We start from the raw sequence: 14,998 nt of genomic DNA, 5'->3' as shown, positions 1-14,998 counted from the left end.
TATTTTAATAAAATAATTATATAATGAAGAATGATTAAAAATAAAAGATTAAATACAAAATTTATTTTTAAAACATATTTAAAAATATAGAAAACATGTAAAAAAATATTTCAAATTCTTAAAACAAGTATTTGTCCTATAAAATATTATATAATAGTTTTAAAAAAATATTTTTTAAAATTGTTTTTGAAAACATATATCAAACAGGGTTTTTAAATTTTGTATATTGTATATGAATAAATAGTGAAAAAACTATTTTTCATATTTAAATTCTTAAACATAATTTTATTTTTAAAAATAATTTTTAATAGCTATTTTAAGTACTATTTTCAAAAACACTTTTTAAATTGGTCCTTAAAAAAATGGTAAAGCTCTTGCTTTTTTTTTCCCTTATTTATTTAATTATTAATATTTCTCCAAAAGGCAAGAAAATAAGAAAATGATGAGTCCTTTTTTTCCTGGTTTTGCTTTTGATTGGGAAAACAACACAACATGTATGCAAGTGAAATCGAGAGCAGAAAGGAGACAAACTACAAACCAGGCACGTTCCTAAATTACTTGAAAGACCCACCCATTCTTGATGTATACACTTGTTTCATAATTCATCCTTGATTTAATTAATGATATGTCCTATAATTTATTTATTTATTTATTTTTGTAAAGTTGAAATGTTTGTATAGCAAGCTATTTGATGGGAAAAAAAAAGAGAAAAATCTTATAAATAGAAAAGAAAATGACAAAAAATCAAAATTTAGATATGTTTGGTTATTTCAAAGTCCATGTGAAAAAATAAATAAATAATAGAAAGGTGATATATATATATATATATTTTAAAGACTCTTATTTAGTTGTATATAAAAAATGTTCAACAAAAAAATTATATTCATTTACATCTATTTTTTATATTCTAATTTTTAAAACAAAAAAAAGGGTCAAACAGTTAGATTAATGGTGTTTTATATGCTTCATTTATTTACTTACTTTTGAAGGATAAAATATTTGTTGTAAAATTTACATCGACAAAAAAGTAGCTTATTCTATTTAATATCTTTGTGGGATAAAGGAGATCAAAAAACAACAAAAAGTATTATCGGAATTATTCTTTTGAGTACATATAGGGATATAATTGTAATTTTATTTTCTAAATTATTAATTTTAATTAAAGAAATCATTTATGATTTTTCTCATTCCCAAACCAAAAGTGCAGCTTGAAGATTTTGAGGATATGTTTTCACCCTTTTGAAAAAGTCAAAATACAAGGAATGACCAAATGACCTTACCCATTGATTTATGGTTGCTTTATTCCATATGTTTTACTTGACTTTACAAAGTGTTTTGGGTTATCTAACAACGCAAGTTATAAAATACATAACCAAATCATAAATTTTCAATTTTCAATTTTCTTTACTCTACTCAAATATTCTTTTCTTCCCATCTTTCCCTTTCATACTTTTTTTTTTTCATATACGCAACGATTTGTTTTCTAATAAAAGAAATTACTCATCTTTTCCTCTCATACTTTTTTTCCATATACGTAATTATCTATTTGTCTTATAGTAAAAGAAATCAACTTAGATTATATGTAATTTGTTAAATATAACATGAAATGTGATAAAAGAACGGATATTATATCTTATATCATGTTTAGTTAGAAATGAGATAAAATAAATATTTTTATTATTTATCTCATATGATGTTTAACCAAATAAACATTTGGTTAAAATGATGAAATAATCCCCAAATAGTGAATCTAACATTTCTTAGGTTTTTATTTGAAAGGTAACCCATTTTAACATAAATACCCTTTATCATTTCAAGTATTTACACTTAACTTAAAAAAAAATATTATTTTTATAATAAAATAGTAACTACATTTTTATCAAAATGAAAAGAAAAAAAAGTACAAAAGGCTAAATTTCAAATTTTGGGTTTTCAATGACCATTTTAATCAAATAACCATTTACCAAACATGTGATAAGATCAACTGTGAATATATTATTTACTTTATTTTTTACCTTTCCTCTATATAGGATATGTTAGTTTTAAATTAAGATATTATATATATATATTTCATGTATCATAATTTTTTTTTATCAATTTTTCATTTTTTACATTACTTATTTTGTAAAATTAAATTTGTGTTTAGAAAAAAAACTAAAAAATTATTTATATAATAATAATAACAATAACAATAATAATAATAATAACATTTTTTATTCATGTAACAAACTAAATATTATTATAACATAATATATATATGTTATTTTAAGATATGTATTTTTTATCCAATGAAATATAATATCTTAATATATATATAAGATATGCTACTTTAATTATTAAAACAACAAGACGCCAATTTAAATGTAATGTGACAAATTCAAATATAAGATTTAAACTTTATTTTTACGACGTGTTACTTTGTCCCTTGGCTTTTCATGCAATGCATTGTGCCAACATCCCATGGTGTTGGCCCATCCCAACGGCCCAAGGTTGCATTAATCCGAGCCCATGTTCTTGTAAGTGTCAAGGGCCTCGTGCTTGGGCCCATAACTCTTGCCTAGCCCATGCCCATAACTCTTTCTTTCTTCTTATTTCTCTTTCTCCTTTCCTACGATGTATGGTTAGGACTAAGGAGTTACAAAAATATGGGTTTGGAAGAAGGATATAAAGAAATGACAATCAAAGGTTTAATGCATGCAAATTTTTCTATTTATAAAAATTATAATATCATGGAATAGTGATTAAATATGAATACATAAAAGGAAAAAACACTCAAATGGACGAAATATGATTTTTTGGAAGCAAAGACGTTGGTCACAAAGATAAGAATTGAAATGGGAATGAAGGCTAGCAAGGGAATAAAATATAGATCTTTAGGGTTACAAAACCCCCAATAAAATAATATTTTTGGGACCAAGAGGAATTATCATCTATATTATTGATTTTTTTATAAATGAATATTTATTAATTTGGGGAGAGTATTATATATTTTTTAATTATTTATATATGATTTATAAATAAAAATAATAACTAATGTATTCAAAAGTTAATATATAGAAATCTAGAACACTCTAAAAATAATATATATATATGATTTATCTTGTTGAATCTTATTGTTTCATTTTTCAACCCTGCAACTTACATCAAACATTACAATAGATGAACTATTGAATTATTGAATTAAGACTCATCTGATTTCCATTAACCTAACATCCTTTATGAACTCTTTGATATATTACCAATCTATTGTAACACTTTATATCTAAAATATTTAGATAAAATTCATCAACGAGCTGACTAGATATTTGAACAAATAATGAGATTTTATCACCCAAAAGAAAGTGTAAGGGGAATTTAGGGTATGAAGCAGTGGTTATTACTTTTAATAGTTTTAATCAAGCATATTACTCGTTATTTATAGTTCTAATGTACTTATTAAAGTGGAGAGGGTTGACGTAAAACTTAAACTTATCATTGATTTAAAAAATAAATGAATAAACAAATTCATACCTACCCTACCCTTTATTATGACTTTCATACACTCATTATATCATAAGCAAGTTTGGATGAATTCCCTAATTTTTTTAGACTATCTTACTCCTTACATATCATATTTATGACTAAAAGTCAACCCGCGATTAAGTGAAATCTTAGCTCCTATATGTTTTAGTGGTTTTAGATGTAATTATTTTTATAGTCAATCTTAGCTCCTATAATAGATATCACACAATCCTATAAGCTAAATTTTAGGAATTTATGGGCATCAACCACGGAACATGAAATAACTTTGTCAACACAACTATCATAGAGCACAACTTTAACTAACAAAGCAAGATTAATTAGCTCAATTAATAGTTTTACTTATTTTACATGTGATCAGCTTAAGAAGAACTCGATTAATTTTGAAAGAATAAAATGAGATCATGAGATGTTATTTCTCAACAGTACTATTAAAATTACATTTATATATGATTATTTTGGAAGACATTTTTCTTATTGTGAAAATTTGTGGTTCACCTCAATTTTTTTAAAATCATTTGTGACTTTTATTATAGGTTAGAGGAAAATATAGAGGTGAATCATATATGTATTGTTAGGACTAAGGAGTTACAAAAATATGGGTTTGGAAGAAGGATGTAAAGAAATGACAATCAAAGGTTTAATGCATGCAAACTTTTCTATTTATAAAAATTATAATATCATGGAATAGTGATTAAATATGAATACAAGGAAAAAAAACACTCAAATGGATGAAATATGAATTTTTGGAAGCAAAGATGTTGGTCACAAAGATTAGAATTGAAGTGGGAACGAAGGCTAGGGAATAAAATATAGATCTTTAGGGTTACAAAAACCCCCAATAAAAATAATATTTTTGGGACCAATAGGAATTATCATCGTAGCGATATTATTGATTTTTTGATAAATGAATATTATTAATTTGGGGAGAGTGTTATATATATATATATATATATAATATATATATATATATATATATATATATATATATTTGAATTATTTATATATGATTTCTAAATAAAAATAATAATGAATGTATTCAAAAGTTAATATATAGAAACCTAAAACACACTAAAAAAGCGATATGATTATTAATTATAAAAGATAGAAAGATTTCCACAAGAGATATGGTATCGAGAGTTAGTATTATAAAAGATAAAGAAATCTCAAATATGCCACATTCTAAGAAAAATATAAGTTATAAAAAATTATTAAATATCATATTATGAATTTATGTTTATTATTTTTTATGGACTTCTTCAAATTTTAATTTATATTTCATTGGGTTTTTAAGGATTTCTAAAAACTTTAGGGCATGTTTGGTAATTGTTTTTAAAAATAGTTCTGAAAAATTATTTTTGAAAGTTGTTCAAACAAAAGTCTGAAAGTTTTTAACATATTTTTAAATATATTTAAAATTTTATTTTATTTTATTTTATGTTTAGTGCTTTATTTTTAATCACTCTACATGTTTGTATAATTATTTTTTAAAGCAACCCTTAAAAAACAAATGAAAATAACAAAAAAATGTCATTTGAAAATATCATATTTTCAATTTTTAAGAATAGAAAATAGAATTTTTTTTTTATTGTTAAATGTTGTTTTTCTATTTTTTTTTGTTTTTGAGAATAGTTTTCTGTTTTTGTTTTGCCAAATAAGACCTTAGCATCTTATGTATTTAGCAAGGTTATTAATTTAATATATTAATTAAAATTGATACGATAAGATTTTATTATTTAATGAAGATTATTAATTTATCGCATTATTTATTTATCAAAGTTATACGGTATATAAAATAATGAAGCAGATATTAAGTAAAAGAAAGTTGAAATATTTTTCAAATTTTTATAAATAGTAAGGGCAAACACAAATAGATGATGAAAATAAGCGAGTCTTATAATTAAAATGTAGATTTAGTTTATGTCTTTAAAAAATTTTAAAATTTGAGATGAATTTTTTTTTTATTTAAAATTTTAAAAACCATTACCTTCTTAATCTAAGTTTTTAAGAGTTATTTTATTTTAAGTAAAAATTATTACTATTTTTTTTTATATTTTATTCTAAAAAATAGGAAGTATTTGTTTACAAATTTATTTATTTATTTTTATTTTCTTTTAGTTTCACCTTGGCTCATTTTAAGTGTATATTGATGAAGATTATCCATTTCCTTACTGGCCCACATGCTCGAGGCCCATTAAGAGCCCAGGCCCAAGAAAGAGGAGAAAAAACAAGGGATCAAAAGCCTCAAACGAAGAATCTCTCACTCTATACTTTCTCTCTCCATTTTCTCTCTCTATCCGCTTCCTTTCCCCAAATTGTCTAACAGCTCATTCTCTCTGCAAATCTCGTAAAAAAGAGAGAGAGAGAGAGAGGGCGCCCAAAAACCTTTGCGGTTTCGAAACTCAGATTTCAAATGAAACGCCAAATCTTCTGCTGTTTGCCCAACTGAGATTTCTACTGGAGTTAGGGTTTTTCAATTTTTCCTAATATATAAAATACATACATTTCTGGTGCTTTCTCAAGCGTTGATTTCTCGATCTGTCAATGGACTCGCGAGATACATCGCTATCATCCGCTGCCACCAGGGACGGCGCTTCTCCGGACGACGACGCCGGCCTCTCCGTTGCCGCCTCTCTAGCCAAGGACGCTGCGCTGCTCTTTCAGTCTCGGAAGTTCTCCGAGTGCCTCGATGTCTTGAATCAGCTCCTGCAGAAGAAAGAGGATGATCCCAAGGTATTTTTCTCTTTATTCATTTCTCTCTATTTCTGCTTGTCTGTGTTGATATTGCTTGGATCTTTTGCTGATTGTTTTGGGGGTCTAGTGTTGAGCGTGTTCTGATTTCTGTTTTTCAGCAAACGAATCGATCTTTTTTGGCGGTGAGTTGTAGGTTTTTTAGTGTTGCGCTTTGATAGATAGGTTTGATTGATTTTAGCTGGGAAGTTCGGGTTTTTTTTTTTTTGTGATTTTGCATATTGTGAGAACATTTAACTGGTTCTATATAATTTTGTGGAATTAGACGGCGCCGATTGCTCTTTTTTTTTTGGTGAAAAGACGAAAATGAGGTGCCATTTATTGTGGATGAATATGTAATTTTCCACATGTCTCTGTTTGGCTGCCCGCGTCTTTTATCGCTTACATGCCATTGCAAGTCAGAGGTTATTTCCTAGTGAAGACTCGTGTTTGGGTTGGAAAGTGGACTGCAATGGACTGAGCTTAGTATTTTTCTGTGAAATGGCTATGATCGGATTTGAGTTTGCTTATTCATGTTTGGTAGCTTGGAGGAGTTGTTACTGCACCAAGCAATGGCCCCTGGGCCTCTGCCAGTTTCAATGCAAAAAGAAAAGGAATGATATGGTTAAAGATATGTGAATAGTTCATAAAATTTAGGAGGAGCTTCATGGTTGAAAAAAATGAAATATTGAAAGGAAATACTGGTTGTTTAGATCTGTAGAATGATGGCAGTGTACAATATTGGTTGCAGAAGAGGATTGGGATAAGCTTTGTGCTCTGACTGAAGATAAGACTCATTTATATGTTGGAATGGAGGAAAATATCGAGGCTTTGTAAATGTGCTAAGTATGCTGGAGCTTGGAATGGATCAAAGATCTATTTACTGGATGAGTAAACATCTTTCAGCACTGAGTATCTGCGTTGACAAGACATAGAATAACAGCTGATTTTGCATTGGTTTGCATGAAGCATGCCTAGTTCAGTCATGGAAATTTGTGAGCAAAATAAGTAAGGGTAGGTCTAGGGTTCTGATTGTGTAGTATGAGGGAGTCGTTCTATATTCTAATTGATAACTTCCTCTATGCTCACTGGTGGAGCTAGCTTAGGCCCTGGACTTGGGCCTAAGACTCATTTATATGTTGGAATGGAGGAAAATGTTAAGGCTCTGTAAATGATCAAAGATCCATTTACTGGATGAGTAAACATCTTTCAGCACTGGGTATCTGCATTGAGGAGACATAATAACAGCTGATTTTGCATTGGTTTGCATGAAGTATGCCTATTCCAGTCATGGAAATTTGTGAGCAAAAGAAGTAAGGGTAGGTCTAGGGTTCTGATTATGTAGTATGAGGGAATCCTTTTATATTCTAATTGATAACTTCCTCTATGCTCAACCCCCCCGTGCCCCCTAGCGCCCAGCCTCGAAAAATAAAATGAAATGGTGGGATAGATCCTTTCACCTCATGTACAAATGAAAAGCAAGCTTTCCATTGGATTAAATACCACAATCTCCCCACTTCTTACCCCTCCTCCCCAAAATATTTCTTCTATATGTGCCCCCCCTAGACTCCATTTCTGGCTCTTCCACTGTCTATGCTGGTGTACTAATAATTTCTTCCTTTCCATAGAAGGTGATCTTACGGATTATTTTGGAAATATGGGATTTTATTTTTAGTTAATTGATGAGAAGATCATGTTTGCTGCATTCTTTGTTGCATTGTCTTTGTGTTTTTCAAGAACTTGACTACTATATGATCAACTTATATGATGATGAAGGCATCAAATGGTTTCAATCTATTTGCATTCTGTCAGGTATTTCTCCTAGAATATGGCTAAAGTTGTGATTTGAAGATAAATGTCCCTTAAGACTCCCCATTTGTTCTAGAGTATGACAACAAATCAAAGTTGGGGCTGATGGGGCTATGACTAGGAAAATTATATCACTACTGAACAGAATTTGTGATAAACGTACATTTTAGTACAACATTACATGGAAATTGTTAGTTAGAATCTCCAACCATAACTTTAAGCTCTTTGCACACACACATTTCATTTGCCTCCGGGAACTATTTAAGCAATCCAAAGGACTTGATATAAAACTTTGCCTTTTCGTTCTGATTTTTGTTATAAAATGATTGAGATGTTTGTTTTGAATTATAATGTTTGATATCTGAAAATTTTAAAATACATGCAACATGCATCAAGTTAATTGGCATATAAATTATAATATTTTTTCTCTCTCTCTAGCATATCATTTAAAGCTTTGAATGTAACACAGGTTCTTCATAATATTGCTATTGTGGGATGCCTTTGGGATATAAATTTTATAGTAATTCAAGATATCAACATTTAAATTTTATGATAAACTTTCTTTTCTTTCTAGCACATCATTTAGAGCTTTGAACTATATGGGCATGTAATTCAGGTTCTTCATAATATTGCTATTGCGGAATACTTTCGGGATGGTTGTTCAGATCCCAAGAAGTTGCTTGAAGTCTTGAATAATGTGAAGGTATGTTATGTATATATATATTGGATATCTACATTATGTGTAGGTGCATGTACCTGTATTCACATATACTCAATATCTTGCCACCTAATTTTCTTCTTAGAAATTAATTAAGCTTTATCTTATCAATAGTTATGAGACATTCCTTTGAATTTTACTTTTTTTCTTTTGAATTTTACTTGTTTTAGAGCATCACTTTTTTTTTATAAAATTGTTTGGTAATAATCTTACTTTATTGAGAAAGGTAAAGCAGAGATGCCCTCTAAGTGAACAATTTGTTAAGAATAAAATGAAACAATTAATAAGGGATGATGCTAGATAGGCTGCCTAAAAGCTTCTCAAAGCACTTAAAATAGTTGGCATAAAACACATTCTTATAGAGTTTTTTAACTGGTTTCCTGTCTCAGTCTTGTAATTTTATTTAATTTATTTATTCTTAAGATAGTGAGCTCTGATGAGTGAGTGGTGCTCTTCTGGGCTATTGATCAGAACACCTTTGTATAAAGGCAACTTACTCTTTGGTTATGAGACAAAGACAAGCTACTTTTTATTTTTATTTTTTATAAATCCTTGTTGCATAATGTAATATATTTTGAGCATGGTGCCTCACTCTGCACCTTATTTTATACTTGATAACAAAGATATGTTCGATGCTTGTTTTTGATTGAAAAAGAAACACTTCCTATATTTTACTTTTTACTGATTGTTAAAGTAAAATATTTATGTAAAATGATTCTTCTTAATAGGCAAATAATAAGATTTTATTAGTTCCAAAGAAACAGTGTCCCAAAATACACAAGATGTATATAATGCGTGTCAAAGGTACAAAAAAAAAAAGAAGAAGGAAGAGAACACAAAAACAACTCTGTCTCTAGTGAGAACCCAACCAATCAACAAAATCAATTAAAGACATAAAACCTATATCTATCTACATCTTCACCATTAAAACAAATTTTTAAGCAAAGAACTTTTTAAGGCTTGATGCTATTGCTCTTTATTTTCAATCGACCTCCAATTCCTTTTTCTTTTTTCCATATGGTCCAAAAGATGCACAATAGAGTCACTCTTCAAACCCTCTTGTGTCTTTTGCCCATAGAGGATCCATGCCATCTTAAAGAAGTTTCTTGACCATGGTAGATTGCACTCGAAAAATACCAAACAGAGTGAAAAACAATTGCCTAAGGACCCATGTCTTGGCATAATGAAGAATAATGTGGTCTATGGATTCTTCAACCTTACAATTTTTTTTAATAGGTAATTCTTCAACCTTATAATGAAAACATCTATTGACCAACAACCACCATCTCCTTTGAAGTTGATCTAGGGTTAACACTTTTCCCTAGTTAGCTTCTTAGTCGAAATAACTTGCTTCAAATGACACTCATGGATTCCAAATTACACCCATGGATTCCAAATTACACCTAACAGAAAAGAAAAATAGAAATCAATTCCCTCGGGCCAAGGCAATATTGACCAACAACCACCCTCTCTTTTCAAGTTGATCTTGACCTTTCTTAAGCTAGTATATGAAGAGCGCCAAAATGCAAGAGAGGTCTCCCAACTGACACAACCTTGTTCACATTTTGCTATCTGACCAGGGCTAACAAACCAACCAGAAAAACAAGCAAGAATAGCTTGCTTCTCCAAATGCCACACCCCCAAGCCACTACCTAGCTCACTTACCCACCACCCCTTGAAAAAACAAGCAAGCCAACTATTGTGAAGCCCTTACACATAAAGAAGAGAATGTAAATATCCTTTGACTCTACACCTCTCGTCCCCACACCTTATCTCTAGCCTAGGCACTTAGAGACCAAATCCCACCCACACTTCCTGCTCCTTCTCCTTTTTCCCCTTGGAAGATTTTAGTTAATGGAGAATTCCAACTTTCAAAGTTCCCTTTCAAAGCGAGAAGTAGAGAAAGGCCTCCTTTTAGAACTTGAGCCCTCCAAACTACAACTCTTTTCGGCTCCAATTTTCTTGACCATAGTTTTAAAAGGCATGATTTAGGTGCGCCTAGGTGCAAGGTGGCATATGCCTCACCTTATTCTTGGCATAGCTCGTTGAGGAAGGCATTGCTTAGGCACGAAGCTCCACAAAGGTGCACTTTTCCATTTTTTTTCTCCCTTCTTTTTCTTCTTCTTAGTTCTCAGCAATGTTGGTATCACAATTTTTTTTTTTGATAAGTAAAGTATTTTCATTAAAGGCCAAAAGGCAAAGGAAAGAGTATACACGGAGTATACCAAGATACAAAGAAGCAAAACACCAAAGGGCAAACAAGCCTCACCCTTAAGTGGTGGCTAGCCAATCTACAAAATCTATCAAAGAGAAAGTGTGTTCCTTTATATATATCCTAACCCAATTCACAAAAGTGTACAAAAAAATAGACTTAATATCTTGCTCGTTCCTCTTAATATCGTCGAAGACCCTCCTATTCCTTTCTTTCCAAATGGTCCACATCAGGCAAAGGGGGGCTGCTCTCCAAGCTTTCTCTCTTTTCTTGCCCACAAAAGAACCATGCCAACCCAGGAGGTTCTTTTTCACAGAGGAGTGCATCACCCATTGCACCCCAAAGAGTGAGAGAATCAAAAGCCATAACATTCTGGTCTTTTCACAAAACAAAAGAAGGTGATCTATGGTTTCCTCCTGATTTTTACACAAAAAGCACCTGTTGGGAATGCTCCAATCGAATCTCTTCAGACGGTCAGTGGTGAGCAACCTACTCCAAGCCGCCTCCCAACCAAAGAAGCTAGCTCTAATTGGGACCCAAGGCGTCCAAATAGTTCTGGCCGGGAAGGGGGTTTTGATATCCCTTGAGAGAGAGCTATAAAAAGATTTAACTGAAAAGGTTCCATTCTTGTTCTCTTTCCATCGGAGCGAATCGTTCACACCTCTTCTAATGGTCATAGGGAGGAGCTTGCCTAACAATCTAGTTGCAAAGCCCAGGTTATGGTTTTTTTTTTTTTTGCTTTTATTTCATCCACAACACTACGTTTTAGGTGAAATAAAAGCGAAAAAAGCCCTAATTTGGGCTCTGCAACAATCATGATTCTTAGTTTTTTTATGCTTGAAACTCTTTTTTTTTTTTTATGTTTTTTTGTTGATTGGGTTGAAATTTTGGATAATATTTGATGATATGTGTGCTTAGGACAAATAAATGGATATTAAATTTAACCGTATTGTATAAAATTATGTATGTAAATTAGGGTGTGCCTTGCTTCACTAAATCCTGTGCCTTAGGCTGCACTTTGCACCTAGTCTCTTAGAGGACTTTGCGCCTTAGGTGCGCCTTGCACTTTTTAAAAATATGTTCTCAATAGGGATTGCACTCCATTCTCAAAGCCTTCCACATTGCACTCCATTCTTGAAAGACAGATCAGTGAGGTTCTCGTCGGACACCACATCCTTCACACCCACCGAGTTTTTCTTGGGGCAACCCTTTCTTAAATCAACCTCTTCATTGCATGAAGCCTAACCCCATAGCCACTTCTGACTTTACAAGATTCCCAACCTCCATCTTCCCCCTTATATTTTCCACTTATGACATGTTTCTGGAAAGCTTCTCTTTCGGTTGCGTATTGCCAGCTCCACTTTTACAAAAGCACCTTATTAAGTGAAGAATTAGAAATTTCAGAAAGTAGAAGTTGAGCAAACAAATAAGCAATTTCTTGAATTGTTGCAACTTTTAGGAAAATTATTTTTAGCTCTGCTAAAATAAAATCATCAGTGACATAAAGTGAGCATTTGATATTCTTTAATTATGAGTCTCAAAACTTTCAAAAGTAGTACTTAAATGTTTGGTAAATTTTGTTACTAAATTTCTCTGAAAATATGTAGTGACTGAAATATGCATGTAAAATTTATTCATTTTTCTCTATTTCTATACAAAAATTGACCTCTAATTAAATTAAATCATTGAAATGAATATTTCTTTTTCTATTTATATCAAATTATTTATAATAATAAATTTTTTTCTTTTACATTTCATAACAAGGAGTGTGAGTGTCAAATGTAAGAAGGATAAGAAGAGAGAATTGGAAACATAGTGCACATGAAGATTGGAGCTTAAATCTGATTATTATCCATACAAATATTGAGGTGTTATGAAATGGTTTATGTTGATCCACATGCATGACCTTAAAGATGATAAGAGGGAAGAACAAAACCTTGTGCTTAAGGTATTGTGTGTGTGTGTGTGTGTTTTGTTTTGTTTTTTGGAAGTCTTTTCCCCTTTCAACATTTAGGATCACAAACTTGAAAGGTTAGAACTCTTTTTTTTTTTTTATAGGTAAAGACAGGTATGTATGAATTAATAATAGGACTTAAAAGGTTAGAACTTTGGACAGTTGGACTTGATACAAACACGTCTATGTCAATAGCCTTACGACCATTACGACCATTGTTTTCTTGGAAATTGTGGCATGACAATGATTATTAATAGACTAGTTGGAACTTTTTTGAATGTTTATTTTGTGAAATATCCCTAGACTATTTGAATGAAAACATCTGTTTTGTTAAGTTAATCTCATTAAAACTATAAGGGGTAGTTAATGCTTTTCCATCGCATGGCGGCTGCCCATCGTAGAATCAATCATATGGACAGAATTAAGATAAACGGGATGTGGTTGACTGAGGAAAAGGATGTGAGAGAAGGGGTAGTTAATGCTTTTCAACACTTACTCACAGAAAATTCAGATTGGAAGGCGGATATAGAAATGCTGCAGTTAGAGCAAATTAGTCAGCAAGAGGCAGAGAATTTGGAGTACCCTTTCTCTGAGGATGAAATCCATAGTGCCCTGATGGAGATGAATGGGGACAAAGCCCCAGGACCGGACGGTTTTACTATGGCTTTTTGGCAAAGCTGCTGGGCTCTAGTTAAAGAGGAGGTCTTGGATTTGTTTAAAGAGTTCTATGAGCAAAGTGCCTTCATCAAGAGCATCAACAATACGTTTCTGGTATTGTTACCCAAGAAAGGGGGGGGGGGGGTTGTACAAATTATTGGCCAAGGTGTTGGCCAATAGACTCGAGAAAGTGATAGGGAAAGTGGTCTCCATTGATCAGAATGCATTTGTAATGGGCAGACAGATCCTTGATGCCTCTTTAATTGCAAATGAGGTCATTGATGCATGGCAAAAAAGGGAAGAGAAAGGTCTCATCTGTAAGCTGGATATAGAGAAAGCCTACGACAGCTTAAATTGGCAGTTTTTGATGAAAGTCATGAGAAAAATGGGGTTCGGATCAAAGTGGTTGGGTTGGATGTGGAGTTGCATATCCACAACCAAATTCGGTGTTGGTGAATGGAGTGCCGACCGGTTTCTTCCCAAGTTCTAAGGGGTTGAGGCAAGGAGATCCCCTTTCTCCTTACCTCTTTGTAATGGGAATGGAAGTGTTGAGCAATCTCATTAGGAGGGCTGTTGAAGGGGGATTTCTGTTAGGGTGTAGGATCCGAGGAGGAGGAAGACAGTCGGTGCATATATCCCATCTGTTATTTGCTGATGATACAATAGTTTTTTGTGAGGCTAGGAAAGAGCATCTAACTCATCTGAGTTGGATTTTGTTTTGGTTTGAAGCCGCGTCAGGGTTAAGGATCAATTTGGATAAAAGTGAAATAATCCCAGTTGGCGAGGTGGAAGAGATGGAGGAGATGGCAGCGGAATTGGGCTGCAAGGTGGGTTCTATGCCTTTTGTGTATTTGGGGCTGCCCTTGGGGGCTCCTAATAAGAATACCTCCATGTGGGATGGGGTGGAAGAGAAGATGAGGAGAAGACTTGCGCGTTGGAAACCCCAATATATTTCCAAAGGCGGGAGACTCATTCTCATTAAGAGCACGATGGCTAGTATGCCATTGTATCAAATGTCTCTTTTCCGTATGCCCAAGTCTGTTGCGCGGAGGTTAGAAAAATTGCAAAGGGACTTTCTTTGGGGAGGAGGAAATTTGGAAAGGAAAGTGCACCTAGTTAATTGGGAGGTTGTTTGTACGGAGAAGGAAAAGGGGGGGCTTGGCTTAAGGAAGCTAGTTCCGTTGAACAAAGCCTTGTTGGGTAAATGGATATGGAGGTTTGCTTGTGAAAAGGAAAATATGTGGAAGCAAGTGCTTTTGGCGAAATATGGGCAAGAGGATTTGGTTGGATGGATGACCAAAAAGGCTAATGGGACGTTTGGAGTAGGGGTTTGGAAGGAGATTTTGAAGGAAAAAGATTGGTGTTGGGAAAATTTGGCTCTTACTATGGGGAATGGTAC

General features: G+C 32.2%; 1 protein-coding gene across 3 annotated transcripts in view; it reads left to right on the top strand.

Moving 5' to 3' along the window:
• The first annotated feature begins 5,791 nt into the window (after window positions 1-5,791).
• The window catches only part of LOC117925008 (CCR4-NOT transcription complex subunit 10), a 28,323-nt gene continuing 19,116 nt past the window's right edge, over window positions 5,792-14,998 (top strand). Inside the window, exons 1-2 of one of the 3 annotated variants that reach the window (XM_034843788.1) lie at window positions 5,792-6,252; window positions 8,675-8,761. In XM_034843788.1, coding sequence (XP_034699679.1) covers window positions 6,064-6,252; window positions 8,675-8,761 — 276 coding nt within the window. In that variant the 5' untranslated portion in view covers window positions 5,792-6,063. Of the gene's footprint in view, window positions 6,253-8,674; window positions 8,762-12,752; window positions 12,937-14,998 lie in introns of those variants that run through there. The other 2 variants (XM_034843790.1, XM_034843791.1) reach the window with 2 other exon arrangements.

Source organism: Vitis riparia, chromosome 11 (assembly GCF_004353265.1).
Source record: "Vitis riparia cultivar Riparia Gloire de Montpellier isolate 1030 chromosome 11, EGFV_Vit.rip_1.0, whole genome shotgun sequence".
Classification (NCBI taxonomy): domain Eukaryota; kingdom Viridiplantae; phylum Streptophyta; class Magnoliopsida; order Vitales; family Vitaceae; genus Vitis; species Vitis riparia.
Note: the sequence above shows the minus strand (reverse complement) of the source record. Positions and strands in the feature narration are given on the sequence as shown.